General features: G+C 46.4%; 2 protein-coding genes across 2 annotated transcripts; one reads left to right on the forward strand and one right to left on the reverse strand.

The window, feature by feature from the left end:
* The first annotated feature begins 106 nt into the window (after nt 1-106).
* Nucleotides 107-8,015, forward strand: LOC112889237 (CBL-interacting protein kinase 24). The gene is made up of 14 exons (XM_025955759.1): nt 107-540; nt 1,627-1,689; nt 1,832-1,903; nt 3,159-3,266; nt 3,355-3,429; nt 3,499-3,552; nt 4,000-4,125; nt 4,247-4,336; nt 5,011-5,133; nt 5,292-5,411; nt 6,833-6,949; nt 7,046-7,102; nt 7,190-7,264; nt 7,419-8,015. The coding sequence occupies exons 1-14, from the start codon at nt 367-369 to the stop codon at nt 7,512-7,514; spliced, it is 1,350 nt and encodes a 449-aa protein (XP_025811544.1). The 5' UTR covers nt 107-366; the 3' UTR covers nt 7,515-8,015.
* A 1,304-nt stretch (nt 8,016-9,319) lies between these two features.
* On the reverse strand, nt 9,320-12,354 carry LOC112889218 (EIN3-binding F-box protein 1-like). Its single transcript, XM_025955732.1, has 2 exons — nt 11,995-12,354; nt 9,320-11,875 (listed from the first exon to the last, which is right to left on the reverse strand). Exons 1-2 carry the CDS (start codon nt 12,017-12,019, stop codon nt 10,008-10,010), a joined length of 1,893 nt encoding a protein of 630 aa, XP_025811517.1. The 5' UTR covers nt 12,020-12,354; the 3' UTR covers nt 9,320-10,007.
* Nucleotides 12,355-16,186: the final 3,832 nt, after the last annotated feature.

Below are 16,186 nucleotides of genomic sequence, written 5' to 3' on the forward strand. Positions count from 1 at the left end.
GCCGTCTCACGGCGCTTTTTTCTTTTCACACCAGATATCTGACGTGAGCTCACATGTAAGTATGTAACAGCCGAACCAAAAGCGCCCTTTACCGGTCACCCCCACCGAAGCTGCTGACGGACGCGACGGCGCCGCTCGTCGTTTTTATAAACACCAGCGAGCCGCCGACACCGCGCCGCTCTGCCCTTCCCACCGCACGCAGCCCAAACCCCCCTCCCTCCCATCCATCATCCCCGTCCCCGACCTCTCCTCCCACAGTCCCACCTCGAACCGTCACATCGCATCGGCCAAGCGGCGCGCGCACGCGGACGCGAGCTAAACCCAACCCCCAAGACCCGGCAGGCGCGGGGGGGAGGAGCGGGAGGAATGGCGGGCGCGGCGGCGCGGAAGAAGCGGGTGGGGAGGTACGAGGTGGGGCGCACCATCGGCCAGGGCACCTTCGCCAAGGTCAAGTTCGCCGTCGACGCGGAGACCGGCGCCGCCGTCGCCATGAAGGTGCTCGACAAGGAGACCATCCTCAGCCACCGCATGCTCCACCAGGTACCCCCGCCTCGCCCCGTCCTCATCCGCTCCCCCATTTTCGGTTTGGTGGTGGAACATCACGAAGTCAAATTGGACTCCTACTCCCCATTGGAGCTTGATTTTTTGTTTCTTTCGGTGAGGGGGAGGCCAGGTTAGCTTGATTCGAGCTGCCCTTTTCTCTCCGATTCCAACCGAGCTGCCTAGTACAAGACGGGATCATTGAATTTTCCATCGAAAAGGTGGGGAATTCCGGCGCGGGGCCGAGCCGAATATACCTCGAGCGCAACTCGGCCACACAGTAATCCCAACTTGCGAGCAGCAAGCGCATCCTAAACTTTATTGAACACCGTCACTTGTACTTTTTTTTCCATTCCTTTTCTGTACAGGAAAAAAACTACCACATTATTTCCACACTCGATTTCAACTATGATGTTCTTTTTGAGGGAAACCTTAGGAGGAGGGGCTGTCATCCTGGAATTTTGAATCCGCGAACACAATTACGAAAATTTGGTGGAATTCAGCACCACCGCCGCTAATAAGGGGTGCAAGTGTTTGGTTTCGATTTGTTAAACTGAATATATCTTGTGAGATTAGCACGGTTGATTCAGGCATTTCGGGCTTTCAGAGGTTCTGTTTTCAAAAGTGTGGACATTTGTTATTTCCTCTGCTTATATAAATTGTAAATGACTAGAAACTTAGAAAGTGAAAGGTTTTTCCAGCCTGACACTATCGCTTTCTTTTCCCACAATGGATAGACCTAATTCCATTAAGCAAATAGAAGTAAACGGCTAGTCGTTCATCAAGCCAAAATGGTAAGGTGCACAATAGTAAATGACAGCAACAGAGAGTTGCGTTTCAGGCTTCATACGTTATCAGACCAACTATTACTACATAGCCTAAGTAAAACCAGTAAACTACTAGCAAAGCAAAGCATCAAGTCTTGAACCCATCAAAACACTACAAGCCCACAAAACGGTATCTTCTTTTCTTAACAATTGTGGATTACCTCTTACCAGTTAAGCGTATATCTTTTATGAGTTTATTAAAAAGAAAATGAAGTTTTGATTTCCTTACTCCAATGACTTACTACTTGTTTGCTGCCAGATCAAAAGGGAAATATCAATAATGAAGATCATAAGACATCCCAACATAGTTAGGCTTAATGAGGTATGTGGTGTGCCATAATGGTGCTTATAATTCTCTCTATTTTACCTATCTAATCGTATTATACTGAAACTGTACTCACAAATTTAAAACCCTATATATCACCTGGTTTGCCTTCTTTACTAGCATTTTCATTACTTTGTAGGTGTTGGCAGGGAAGACAAAGATATACATAATCTTGGAACTTATCACTGGAGGTGAACTGTTTGATAAAATAGTAAGAATCTTATGTTCTATGACATATCCAAAGTAGCTTAGCTGTCTATTGCTGCATTCTATACGTCATATATTTTAGCAAATTTTACGGTGATCAGAATTAGTCATAACTAGCTTCAGGTTTATGCTAATTATGTCTCATTAGTTGATTTAAAGTGTTCCTTCCTTCTCCTAAATTATAATAATGCTAACTGCTGCCCTACTTGAAATATACCATTTTCTTAAAAAGCCCGAAAACTATACCTTTTTGTTATTAGGACTCTGTTTCTGTATGCGAACTCGACGGTATCATGTTGTCACCCATAATACGAGAAAATTTTACCCAGCAGATAAGGCCCACTACCTATCTATGATTCAATAGACAATTCCTGCCTATAGCTTTTACAAGGAATATTCTTATATGATTGAGTAAGACAAAATAAAGTACAAGTGTTTAATTAAATGAGACGTGAAGTCAATCCATTTGTGACCAAAAATGCGTGAAGCTGCAACTGAGTTCTTGGGGAGCATAGATCACTTTTTAACATATCCTTGCATACTCTGTAAGATATCAATCCCTTTTTTGAATTAAACAACTTGGTGAACTTTGAGGGAACTAGGTGACTTTAATATTAAGAAGAAATAGGCACCCAAATTTGAGATGATTCAGACTCGAAGCGGGGTGTGGGGTGTGTGTGCACCCTCAGCCCACTTGGTTCCTACACCCTTTTTAAGAATATTAATCTACAGTAACTGAGTGTAGCAGAGATGCGTATGCTGCGTTGGTTCTGCGGGCATACAAGAAGGGATAGAGTCCGGAATGAAGAGATTCGAGATAGGGTCGGGGTGGCACCTATCGAGGAGAAGTTGATTCAACATCGGTTGAGATGGTTTGGACATGTTCAACGGAGGCCTCCCGAGGCGCCGGTGTGTAGTGGAGTTTTAAAGCGGGGCGATAATGTAAAGAGAGGTAGAGGTAGACCTAGACTAACTTGGGACGAGACGGTTAAGAGAGACCTTAAGGAGTGGAATATCGCTAAGGAATTAGCTATGGATAGGAGCGCTTGGAGATTAGCAATTAACGTATCTGAACCGTGACCTTTGTTACTTTTTGTTTAACCCCTAACTCTTCCTTTGGCTTGTGCCCTTTTTGTGTTTTTTGTGTTCTTATTCTTGTTTTCTGTGGGTTTCATCTCTAGCCTACCCCAATTTGCTTGGGACAAAAGGCTAAGTTGTTGTTGTAATCTACAGTAGCTGATAACATCAAATATTTGTAGGCTCACCATGGGAAGCTTCGCGAGAATGAAGCCCGGAAATACTTCCAGCAGCTCATTGATGCCATTGATTATTGCCACAGAAAAGGAGTTTATCATAGGGATTTGAAGGTCTCTCCTCGATAATTGATGAAAGTATCATTTTTAAACATTCATTTATTGCATTTCTCACACTGACAATTTGGGCTTTGTTCTGTAGCCTGAGAATCTGCTTCTTGATGCGCGTGGAAACTTAAAAGTTTCTGATTTTGGACTTAGCACACTGTCTCAGAATGTAAGTTTGGTGATTTCTATTGTTTTGCTGCCAAGTTATATTATTATGCTGATAAGGAGCTTCCCCCAGGGAGTAGGCCTTCTTCACACAACATGTGGAACTCCGAATTATGTTGCTCCTGAGGTATGAACCACTGCTAAAAACTACTAAATCGTCTAAACATGTGTTCTGGGTAAATGCTCTCTACTGAAACAACAAACAAATTTCATTGTCCGCTAGCTACATCATATGCATAAATGATCTTTTAAGATTTTCTTTTGACCAAGGCAGGAGCTATGCTATTCATTCAAGAAGATCTATTACAAAATTTATGCATAATAAGTTAAGGGTTCCTTGAGGATGGACATTTTAGGGTTAGATTCAGGAGTCATGGAGGACGCTATTCTGTTGTAATGAAAAATTTGTCTATTCTGTTTGCCATGTTCATTCTAAGCTGTAGTTAGTTGCATGTTCTTCACTAATTTCTCTTGTGTTTATCAATGTTGTTATCTTTGACATCTTTTTCACTAAAATTATGAGTGTCTCAGTACATATATATTCTGTATTCTTTAACATGGATCACTATTTTAGGTGCTAGGCAGCAATGGATATGACGGATCTGCAGCAGACATTTGGTCATGTGGTGTTATTCTCTATGTTTTAATGGCTGGTTACCTTCCCTTTGAGGAAAATGACCTTCCAAGCTTGTATGAAAAGGTACCAGCTTCTTTTGAACTGTGTATTTCTGCATATATTATTATCTCCCCAATATTGTTGATTCACACAATTACTTGGCTCATGTAACACTAAAACCCCTCCTCTTACTTTTGCATTCAAGATAACTGCAGCTGAGTATTCATGCCCATATTGGTTCTCTCCAGGAGCCACGTCATTGATCCGGAGAATACTTGATCCAAATCCAAGAACTGTAAGTAAAAGCACAAACTTATTTTGTTCCAGTATTTGGATTTGAAACAATGCTTATCGTGCGACTTTAAGCTTTCAGAAGATTTTGATTACCGGTTGCTCTGTTAATTTACCTTCAGTCCATACTGAGAAACTCTTTTAAATATTTTATCTTATATTTCTTTGTATTGATGTTCTGATATGTGTTTGAGAATTCCCATATACCAGGTCAATATAAGAACTTGCCATAAAAACTTAAATACATTTATTGCAAAGCATTTTTTACCTAGCATGTAGCATTTGGTATGTGTTCCAGTAATTAGGTTGTGAGGACAGGTCGTTTTTCTTAAATTTTCAGGTGCAAATGTAACCCGTTTTGTCTAAGGGGTATGTGGGTACTGTAATTGTCTTCTTCTATTAATGCAACGATATGCAGCTCTCCTGTGTCTTCTAGAAAAAAAAACTTGCCATAACAACTTGTATGCATTTATTGCAAAGCATCTTTTACCCAGAATGTAGCATTTGATATGTGTTTGAGAAATCCTATATACCAGGTTGATATAAGAACTTGCCATAACAACACATACACATTTATTGCAAAGCATCTTTTACCTAGCATGTAGCATTTCAGTTATCTGTATTCACAAATAAATTGATGGTATCAGCTTCTCATGTATCTGCCCTGTTTCTTTCCAGCGTATCACTATTGAAGAAATAAGGGCAAACCCATGGTTTAAGAAGAACTATGTAGCTATTAGGCGTAGTGAAGATGAAATTGTCAGCCTGGATGATGTCCAGGCAGTTTTTGACAATATTGAGGTTTGTGGAACATTATTAATTGGTTAATCCAAGCAAGTTACTTAAACACATTTATCTCCTTTCAGAGTAACCAGAAAGATCCCTATTGTTCTATTGTCTATTTGAAGCCGAAGGTTTTTGTTTCTGCAGTTGATTTTATACTATGTTTCTTTTTTCAGGACAAGTATGTATCTGAGGAGGTTACTCACAAGGATGGTGGTCCTCTTATGATGAATGCCTTTGAGATGATTACACTATCGCAAGGTTTGGATCTCTCAGCGTTGTTTGATAGGCAACAGGTAATTTGTAACTCTTTTTAGTCAGCATAGTGGACCATTGTCATGGGCATACGTTAGATGGACCTGAACTCAAGTAGCACGACCATGCTAATTGAGAGCAATTGAGATTGCCTGGAATAGTAGATTGATTAGGGTATACAATACATGTACATATATAGGCAGCCCTGAGAGAGGTTTAGAGAATCACAACCAATCAAGGGATAACCTGCCTAACCTAACCATCCAGGCATGGCAGGGAGCCAGCCATGGGCCTGGCGTCCAGGCCCATCATGCACACAGCACAATATTCTAACACTAATGTCCAGCAGCTGCACCACAAGGGTAGGGATAGAGGGGATTCTAGGAACCTCGATTGTTTATTGCTTAATCAAAAGAGACACAATCCCACAGATGGATTGATTTGACCTTTGAAAACTAATCCCTATAATTAAGGAAACAATTCAATCTAATCTTATACCTAAATAAAAAAGTGTATCCTAGGGCCACCTCCAACAGCGCCATGTTTCTGTTTCGCGTGAACAGTAACCATCATATCATGGCCTGGGGCTGCTGCTCCATCGGATGGGCCCTAGTGGGCCATACATGACAGCCATTTAATATGGCGCTATTAATTAGCACAGTGAAATTTGAAATGTTTGTATGAAAATCATGTGGAGATATGAATTTAACTTGTCAGCTCTTTTCCCCATCATCAATGTTTCACACCACTTCATCTGTGCTACCTGCTGCCTTGCTGGTGTTGTCTTCTATTCCCCCCAGTTCCCATAAAGTACTCTTGAGAAAGAAAATGAATTTGGTAGTATATTTCCTGTTTAACAAACAAGTTACAACCTGATCTGTTTTTTCTCCTTTTTTTGTTCTTGTACATCAGTTATTTAATTATCCTAATTGATTGATACAGATTTAACATCTATTATGGATCAAAGACCAAACCTTGGCACTGCTTATGTTGAATACAAATTATGTGACAGACTGGGAATACTGTCCTACAATATTTGTGCACTGAGCTAATACTGTCACACATTTCAGTGACCCAATCAGACTTGATGCCACTCAACTAACAGTTTTGAGCAGCCAGGATTAGTTCAGTAGCAAAACCAAACCAAACAATTAAACATCCTATAACTAACAAGATTGTAAGCAACTATTCGTATTTAAATCAACTTGTTCAGTGTCGAGAAGTATTTGGCTGCTGCAATTGAAAGCTCTATGGGAATTCGTGATTAATTCATGTGGCACAAGATATACCTACTTTTAATTTTTATCCACATGTAGACATTGGTTGTTTTATGCTTGCTGTTTTGTTTGGTCATCTCTTTAATATGTGGGTGCCATTGCTTTATTCATATCTCAATGTTTATGGATGCCAGGCATTTATTTGGTCTAATGCCTATTGAATCACATGTATCTTCCTTTTGTAGGAGTTTGTCAAGCGCCAAACTCGTTTTGTCTCAAGAAAACCAGCTAAGACTATAGTAGCTACAATTGAAGTTGTTGCTGAGTCTATGGGTCTCAAGGTCCATTCCCAGAATTACAAGGTCCACTTGAAACATTGCTTCAAAAGAAAACGTGCTGGATAAACATTTAGCTTTTGTTAATCTTCATGTACTGATACATATTTACTAACTTTGCAGCTACGGCTCGAAGGCACGTCATACAACAGGATGAGCCAATTCGCTATTGTTCTAGAGGTGAGGTCGTGCAGCCCTTCAGTTCGTAACTGGTCTGTACACTACGTTATGCAATCATTCTCACGATTTGAAGTGAATTGTTACCAGATTTTTGAAGTTGCTCCTTCTCTGTACATGGTCGATGTTCGAAAGGTTGCCGGTGACACTCTGGAATACCACAGGGTCTGTTCTGTTTGCATCTCATCCTTTACTAATCATATAGTTGGGCAGTGGGCACCAAGTACTAGTTCAAATGTTTTTTCCTCCATTCTGCATGCCTTCTGATTTGAGAATCTTGCAATGGCTGCTACTAACTTGCATCCTAAACTCATCGCAGTTCTACAAGAACTTATGCAGCAAACTCGACAGCATAATCTGGAGGCCAATCGAAGTTTCTGCGAAATCCACACTGCTGAGGACGACCACTTGCTAGCCCAGCACCGCCACTGATGAGTTACATACAGAACAACGTGATTCCTGGCTTTCGATGACATGAGCTTCTGTTAAATCTGGCAATGCTTTTGAAGCTGGGATTTCGTGATGGTTTTTGTAGCTGGGAGTCGTGATGGTTTCTGAAGCCGCTTCTGCAGGCGACATGTGTACCATAGCTGAGTCTTTAGTAGATGAAACGAGGCAGCTTGCAGCAACAGATGATTGTACTGTAGTGATGCTAGTGTAGATAGTCTGTATAGCGCCAGTTATGCAGCCTGTACGTAATAGGGACCTGAACTACCCGTTAGAATCGATTCCTTGTGTATGTATCCAGGAAATAAGCTGGCTCATGTGCTCGTGCCAGATCTTGTAAATGCTTGGAGGATCCAAGACTCTGATGCGTTGAAAGGCATCAAAAGATTCTGCTGACTCAGCTGGAATTACTTGTTGACATTTAAAACTGATCGTTGGAAATTATCAATTTAGGCCTTGGTTTAGGAAATTTCTACTCACAAAAACTACATGTATGCGCCAAATTATCATAGAACTCCACTTATTTGCCCTTATCACAATTGTACGCATGCTTTGCACATGATGTTGAGAGATAACACGCTGTCAACTCTGCTAGCTAAACAAGTCCTCAACTATGCTCAACTACAGTGCAGACCCTTCTTGTCTTTTCGTTCACCAGTCTTCTTTTTTCTTAAAAAAAACTAATCCACCACAGGCTTCCAGGTCTGAGGTTCGGATGAACCTGGCCTTCTCTGGCCTGTCCAAACGTCAAGCAAGCCCTCATGAGACGCAAAAGCGTGTAGCTTTATTCAAAGACACGACTGGTAATCTTCTTTCTTTGCCCTTTCGTCAGGCCGGTGACGCAGGCTGGTGCGGGGTATCAGGAAATGGGCAAGTGCATGAACCACGGAGCCATTCAGTACAGCGGAGCAGCCCAGCACGCAGCGCCCCGGGGGGGGGGGGGGGGGTGCGGGCGTGGGGAAGGCAGAGACCAGAGAGGATGAACATGGTGGCCGGGTCAGCTGGCGCTTGCTTGGCAGCTGCCGGGAGGCGAACAAGTTCACCGGACAGGCCAACGGCAACGCGCAGCGACTCCTCACGGTCAGGGTTCATGGCTGACCTTGAAGGGAACTGCTCCGGATAGTTTTGACTGGGGATTTGGATACAAAATCTGGACAGTTGGGTTAAAGAGTTTTTGGAACAAACATAAATTTACTTTTGGTACTGGTATCCTACGAGTTGCCCGGAAACCATGCTCTTTCAGTGCGTAGCTCAGCTGGCATCTCTACTCAGGAAGCACATACTGGCTTGACAGTTTTAGGGTCCATTTCGCATTGCATCACACTTTCAGTAGAACAGTTTTTCATCGGTGCATCTTCCCAACTCAGTTCTAGGAAAGGAATGCTCTTGGAAGAAGATTCGGCACTGCTACGCAACAACTGACCAAAGACTTCAGCAAGCAGCTCAGTTCTAAGGAAGGCGTGCTTACAAGCCAAGCATGACTGAATGAATAGTCCTGGCCGGTATCAGTCAAACAAGGCAGCAGCCCCTTGGTCTTATTTTTCTTTATTTTTGATAAGAAGTTCCATGAAACTTAGTAACAAATAACAAAATACATGCAAGAGATCATACTGATCCCAGGATACAAGCTGCAGCCTCTTGCTCATTATCTCAGGGTTGCTCGCACAATTCACAAAGAATTCACAGAAACTAACCAGTCGTATAAACAGGATTGAGTTAACATAAAGGGTCAGCACAAGCATGGTATGATGATATTATCACAAGGCACAGGACTTTTAATAGAACACGAGCTTTATTTATCTTCAGAAGGTTGCAAAGGTTACAGTGTTTCAAACCACCTGCCTGAAAAATCAGGTATCTGGAGAAGAAAAACAACCACACAGGGTTGTCATGGCAAAGGCTCTACAGAATGAACCTTGCAAAGGCCAGATCCCCAAGCATATAGGCAAACCCTACCAACACTGAACCAGCAACCATCCATGACCAACAAACTGAACTCGACCAGGTTGCAGACACCCAGACATCAAAGACACCGACAATACAACTTGCTACAAACTCAAAGAGCATTGATGTCTGCAAACTCTATAACCAGAAGTACTGGAAAGAAGACACACTTGACAATACTGGAGCTCCAAACATGAGAAACTGCATGGTAAAATGACTCTGATCACAAAGGCTTAGGTTGGGATGAAGGGGGGCAAGGCGCCATGGTAATGGCTGCCGAAGGCTCAATGAACGGACATCCTCACATGAGGATACCTGCAAAAAACGAGCCTTGGCAAAAACGCCCCCCAGGAAAACAACTGGCCCTATGACAAACAGGAGACCCACCATGACACAAACACGAGCCGGAAACCAGACTCAACTATGAAGCTTGGACTGAAGAACTACCGCTACGGTCATATATCATCTGGAGAAGGTTGACCCAGCATCTCCAGCAACTAATCGCCTTCTTGTTCCTCTAAGCAAGGATGTCGCACCGCCAGAGCTGCTTCTCCAATGAGGCGATGTTGTGGTTGCCGATGAAGTTGAACTGGAGATTGAGTCCCTCCAAGGATGAAGACATGCTGCCTAAGAAAGGAACACTCTTCTGGGTGACCTTCATACAACCAGACAGTGAGAGGATACGAAGCTTGAGCTGCTTTGCTGCTGCCAAGACTGCAACACCATAGTCGCTGACCATGCAGTTTGAAAGATCAAGCTCGGCAAGCTGGCTGCAGCTCTCAGAGATTGCAAACAGGCTTGCATCAGTAATCTTACTGCAGCCCTCAAGGCTAAGGTGTGCAAGAGAACAACCGTGCGCCTTCACCAAGGCAGAAACAGCTGCATCTGTGAGATTCTCGCAGCCATTCAAATCAACATTGACCAGCCCGCTCTCGGAACTCTTGATCAACGGAAGGAAGCCATTGTCAGTAACTGCACCAAGACCGCTCAAATTGACATTCTCCAACTGAGGGCAGATCATGCCCACCACAGCCAAGCTGGCATCTGTGAAACCTGGGCAATCCTTGATGGTCAGGGAGCGAAGCGACTTGCATACTGGAAGTTGTGCAGGTGCAGAGCAAATGTCCTTAATCCCAATGCATTTGACCAAAGAGAGAGCCTTAAACTTCGGGCTGCAGTTGAGGAGGAAAGCAAGAATGCCCATGAGAGTAACCTTGTTGCATTCCTCAACCTGCAAGTTCTCCAGAGCCCTTGCTGATTCCGCAAATTCCTTGAGGCAACCATCGGAGACCTTGCTGCACTTCTTGAGGTTAACAAGCTTCAAACTTGGGCTGAACTTGGCAACAGATGCAAGAGCAAGATCCGTGAGCCCCGGGCAGGAGGCAACAGTCATACATCTGAGCTTCTGCAGGCCCAGGGCATTGGCCATCACCCAAAATCCCCTCTCACCAACTGCTGGGAGGCGAGCGAGGGTGAGGTCTGTGATAGCCTTCCCGTAGTACCCAATCACCGCAAGAGAAGCATCAGTAATGCTTAGACCCTGGAGCCGGACCTTGGCCAATGAGGCAGTTGCGCAGCAGACGAGGCCAGACACACCCTGGTCATCAACATGAGTGCAGTTCTTGATGTTCACCGCCTGCAGCTTAGCACAGCACCGGCCGATCGCCTTGAGACCCTCGTTGGCAACACCAGAGCATGCCTCGATGGTCAACGACTTCAACTCCGGGCAACCCTGAGCGACGGCGATGAGGCCCTTGTCCGTGACCAGCGGGCAGCCAGTGATGTCCAGACGCTCCAGCGCGTGGCACTCCGCGGCGATCTCAGCGAGCCCAGCATCGGTCACCTGCGGAACATCCCACAAGGCGAGGGACCGGAGCGCCGGGCAGCCGCGGGCGAGCGCGGAGACACCGACGTCCGTGACGCCGCGCGCCGGGTGGCTCCCGCGGACGGAGACGGCGGCCAGGCGGCCGGCGACGGCCGCCGCCGTGAGGCGCGCGTCCGTGGCCTCCTTGCCCTCGAAGGTCCTCTCGCGGGCGTCGCCGTCATGGTCCATGAGGTCGGCCTCCTCCTCGTCGTCGTCCTCGCCGCCGAGGTACTCCATGTTGAGGTCCGGCACGGCGGGGGCGGGCGGGGCCAGCACGGCCTCGGAGGCGCGGATGCCGGCGAGGAGCGCGAGCCAGCGGCGGGAGGCGCAGGCGGAGGCGCAGCGCGCGCGGGCGCCCCGCACGCGGCGCAGGACCTCGAAGAGGCACTCGTCCGGGAGCGCGTCCAGCGACGGCTCCTCCCTCCGCTTCTGCCGCTTGGGCGCCGCGGCCGTCACGGGCTCGTCGGCCGCCGACGCGAACACGCGCTTCCGCGACCGGACGCCGGCGAGAACGCCATCACCTGAACCAAGAAACGAGGCGGAAATCCGTAAGCACAAGCCAAGAAGAGCAAATCCAATCAATCCCCACACCAGCAGCTACAAATCTTCGAAATCCCAGCCAGAAAGCAAGGACCTTTACCTCTGTATCCCTGGAACGGAGACATGCCGAGTGGCGAAAGACCAAGAACGCCGTGGACGCAGCCGATTCCTGCTCCGAGAACGCCGGCGGGCGCAAGAACCGGAACGAAGGTGGGGAAGATCGCGAGGCAACAGCACCAAACCAATTGATCGGAGGGCGGAGTGGGGGACGCCGAACCCTATCGCCTTGCCGCGACAGGGAAAAAATGGCGGAGGAGGAGGAGAAGCGGGAAGGGGACGGGTTGGGGTGGAGGAGGAGGAGGTGGTGCGGTGGGGGAGGAGTGCCCGGTGGCGCCGGCTTTTTATGTGGTGGCGAACCCGGAGGGCAAGTTGCCCAAGTGGGGCGCCGTTCGTACCCCCTCTCCCCTGTCATCTGGATCTGCTGGCCATTCTGCCCGGTTCATTGAATCTTCTCTCTCCCTCTCTTGCTCGGTCAGTGTCGGGTTGGGGTGGAGGAGGAGGAGGAGATGGATCACTGTGCTGGAGGTTGAAAATCACTGGCGTCTCCTACAAACAGCTGATGGTATTTGATGGAACGCATGCTTACTGTTTTCATAATCATGGGACGGTCCCACGATGTCCAGTTGTTTTTTCCTTCCTCTTGCAAGGGTGAGGTTTGGCGATACGAGGGTTAAGAGGAAAGACCAGAGGAGGAAACCAATTGCATAATGGTCCAAATTCTTTTTCGAGATGATAATGGTCCAAATTCTGGGCGTATAAGATTGTTACCGTTCACATTTACACTAAATCAAACAGCTCTGATTTTTTTACTAATTTTTTTTTCAAAAAAAATGTATTGATTGATACCTATAATTCTAAACAAATACACTACCAAGACATATTTTATAGCGAATTTTATGAAACCAATCAGATGCTGTTGTCAAATCAAATAACCCAAAAGGCCTTAAGGCCAAGTCACTGCCCGGCACGCACAGGCCGCCGCCCCGGCACAGGTGGCCCACCCACCCCCCGTTTCCGTTTCCCCGCCGTCCAGCCACAGGAACGGGACGCGTACCCACCGGAACCGTGGCCTCGGTTGACGCACCCCGCACCCCGCTCGCCGCGCTGCGTGTTCCGTTCCGCCCCGTCCCGTTCTGTTCCACTTCCACCCCCCGTTCCGTTGCTCTCCTTCCCTCCGCGTGTCCTACCCACACCCTCCTCATGTGCAGCGTACCTGGACGCCCCCGCCGGGGCCCGTGGGGCCCAGGCCCACCACGCGCCCCGCGCTTTTCCACCGTCCCTTTCTTTTATTCTTCTTCCCCGTAACAAAATCAGAAACAAAACAAAGCTGGATTAGCATTCGGAGAAAAGAGGGGGAGGAGCCTGATTAGCCAGCGGCCCGGTGCATCGCATGTAGCCGCCGCCGCGGTGCCTCCCCCCTCCTCCCGGTTCTTCCTCCCGCAGGATCTCATCGACCAGCCAGTAGTGGTGGTGGTTGATCGCGTCTCGTCTCCCCTAATCCAAAGATTCACGCTTTGTTTATGCATCACCGGGGCCCGCATGGCCATCTTGATCATTCTACTAATCCACGCGGTCTGCCACGCTAGGGTTTTTTCCGAAACCATAACTTCGAAACACAGTACAAACGTAGACGCTTATAAGTAGACGCAATCTATGGTCGAGCTGTGATTTCCTCGGCCGACAGGCCGATCAACAGCTTGGTTCTGTGTTTGTCCGCTGGCGAGAGCTGCAGGGTTTGGTACAGTGTGCGCGACGGTTGCGAGTGCAGTGATGCATGCACAAGCAGATTCTAGTCTCCGCTCATGCGACGTGGTGCATTGGATTTAATATTGTGAACTTGTTTCCTTCAAAAAAATTACTGTGAACTTGCGATGACGCCACTAGCTGGGTTTCAGATATAGATTCTCTAGCTGTTTGAGCAACATAATTGCTTCCAGCTTCCAACAACAAAAAGTAATTAAATACAACACCAATTGAACCATCGCTCTGAAATTAGTTTGGGCTTGTCAAATATTTCATGAAAAATGATATGACATGAGCCAATCGAGAAATTCTATTAGTTTTTTTTAAAAAAAAAAGCAATGCATCTTTTGACAACCCGTTTGGTTGGTTTTAAGGTTTTCCATTATCATTCTCGTTGAAAAAATTACAATTTTTTTCAGGGAGAGATGCGGTACCGATGATTTTTTTTTCCATACATGCATAACTTATACAAACATGTAAATATATATACATGAACATCGGGATTTAAGCCCTCGTAGATGGAGTCATGCATCCACGACTCTATCACCACACCAAGCCATCTGGTTGCTAACCCTTTCTCACCGCATTCTCCTGAATCCTGATAGAGAAATACATGAAAGAGAATCCCCAATGCAAGACGGCTTCTGAATAAATTCAGAGCACACTATTCAGTTGCCCTTGATCATGCTCGTCCAGATCCGTAGTACCACCAACCGTCCAAAATTTTTGGACTGAATCAACATGACTTCAGTTGAATAACCATTGATCGTTGCATGATGCATATATACTCCTCTTGTTTAATTTTCAACATGCAATTAATCTAAGTCAATTAGCAGCCGGCCATGTCAACTTAGTCTGACGACAGGAGATTGCTGTTTCGTCAGTCTTGTTGATGCGCAGGATCCATTGTATTTGCATTGCGCCCCTTCCATCGATGACTCAAGAAACGGCTGGTTTGACAATGTTGTTATTGTGCGTCACTGCCAACAACCAAAGCAACACTCTGTTAGTAAGTTCCATGCTCTGGTATGCAAATTCAGCTTGTAAACCAGCTGATGAAAGGTTGCTCATCCAAAAGTTGATGGATGATCCCGGCCTAAGGGCATTGACCTAAACCATTTGCTGAATGCTGATCACGAGAGAACGAACAGGTGAGCTGGCATCATGAGGCATAATCCAAGTTCAGTGCATGCACCATGCATCTTATACCAAAGCATGTACTAGAAGGGACACAAGTGGCAGCTCTTACATATTTTTAATTTCATTCATCCTTACCCCCACCAAATAAAGCATCGTCCACTTGGGTTCTATTTTTCTTGCCCTGCTTCATGCTCGTGGACCAAGACCTTTAGCCTGGCTGCATTGGGGAGCTGAATCCGCTGATAGATCCTTGTACTAGAGTACAATGATGACCGAGGAACCACGCACTTTTGAGCCAGTCCTAAACAACGAAATGTGAGCTGTTTCTCAAGCTCCGCGCCACGCACGGACTGCTTGCAAGTTGCATTGCTTGGAATAACACCCCCTCTCGCTTTCTGCCTCCCAAAGGACGCCGGTTAGTGCGGCAATATGGTCTCCTATTCCTGTCCTCGATCACCATCCGATACTCATCTTTGACCACTAATTACTGATGATTGTAGTTAATAGTTCCTCCTTAATTTTATTACTAGGCCTATTTTGTTCCATTAGGACAAGACATTAGCGGCGACAGTTACAACTTATTACAATATTGGCACTTCATTTTACATTTATGCCAAAAAAGTTATGAAGGGTCAAAACTTGTCCCAATGAAACAAGAGAGATGAGTTTCAAGGCAACTGGTTGCTTTTGGTTGCTTTGAACCAAGAGGGAGATGAGTTTCAAGGCAAGTAGTGCTACCTCGGAAGAACCTGCCGGCCGTGCACGAGTTTGACGGTGGGCAGGCAGTACACCAACGACTCCACCGATCGAGCTAGCTGCCCATTCGTCCGCGTCCGCGTCGCGATCCGGGCCGGGGAGACCTTTTCGCGGCGTCCCCGGAGGATCAGAACACGCACGTCGTCGTGCGCATCCTGCTCTGTCGTCTCCGAATGGTGCGATGAACCCTGCCTCGATCTCCCTAGCTTTCCGGGTGGGTTTCTCGTCGCCTTTGCCGTGCGCGCGCGCTTGCTTGCAGCTTTGCTGTGTTCATGCACGCATCTATCGGCCTGTCGTGTCGTGCTCCGGCGGAGAGAGATTGTTCAACTTTGATACAGAGATTGACAGGGCCATTTTCTTTCTCCTTGTGGTAGGTCGTTTTCGGTGCTGGATACGGACGGGACAGCCATAGGTGAGGTGCTCATGGTCATGGTTTACTCTTCAGCGCTGTGAGCCAATGCACGGAAGACTTGGCTTCGAGAGAGTAACATGGGTTATCGTTTTCAATTGGAGGAAGTAACTGTCATCACCCGGTACAAGTAGTGGTAGGCGTTTCTTGCTTTGCCGGTCACACGAACGTACGTGTCGGGGGA

This window comes from Panicum hallii, chromosome 4, assembly GCF_002211085.1.
Source record: "Panicum hallii strain FIL2 chromosome 4, PHallii_v3.1, whole genome shotgun sequence".
Lineage (NCBI taxonomy): Eukaryota > Viridiplantae > Streptophyta > Magnoliopsida > Poales > Poaceae > Panicum > Panicum hallii.

Excerpts from the sequence above, each read along its gene's own strand:
- LOC112889237 (XM_025955759.1), top strand. The coding sequence starts at position 367 with ATGGCGGGCGCGGCGGCGCGGAAGAAGCGGGTGGGGAGGTACGAGGTG. Across the intron at positions 541-1,626 it reads GCCACCGCATGCTCCACCAG|ATCAAAAGGGAAATATCAAT; the intron begins GTACCCCCGCCT and ends GTTTGCTGCCAG. Across the intron at positions 3,430-3,498 it reads TTAGCACACTGTCTCAGAAT|GGAGTAGGCCTTCTTCACAC; the intron begins GTAAGTTTGGTG and ends AGCTTCCCCCAG.
- LOC112889218 (XM_025955732.1), bottom strand. The coding sequence starts at position 12,019 with ATGTCTCCGTTCCAGGGATACAGAG. Across the intron at positions 11,876-11,994 it reads TCCGTTCCAGGGATACAGAG|GTGATGGCGTTCTCGCCGGC; the intron begins GTAAAGGTCCTT and ends TTCTTGGTTCAG.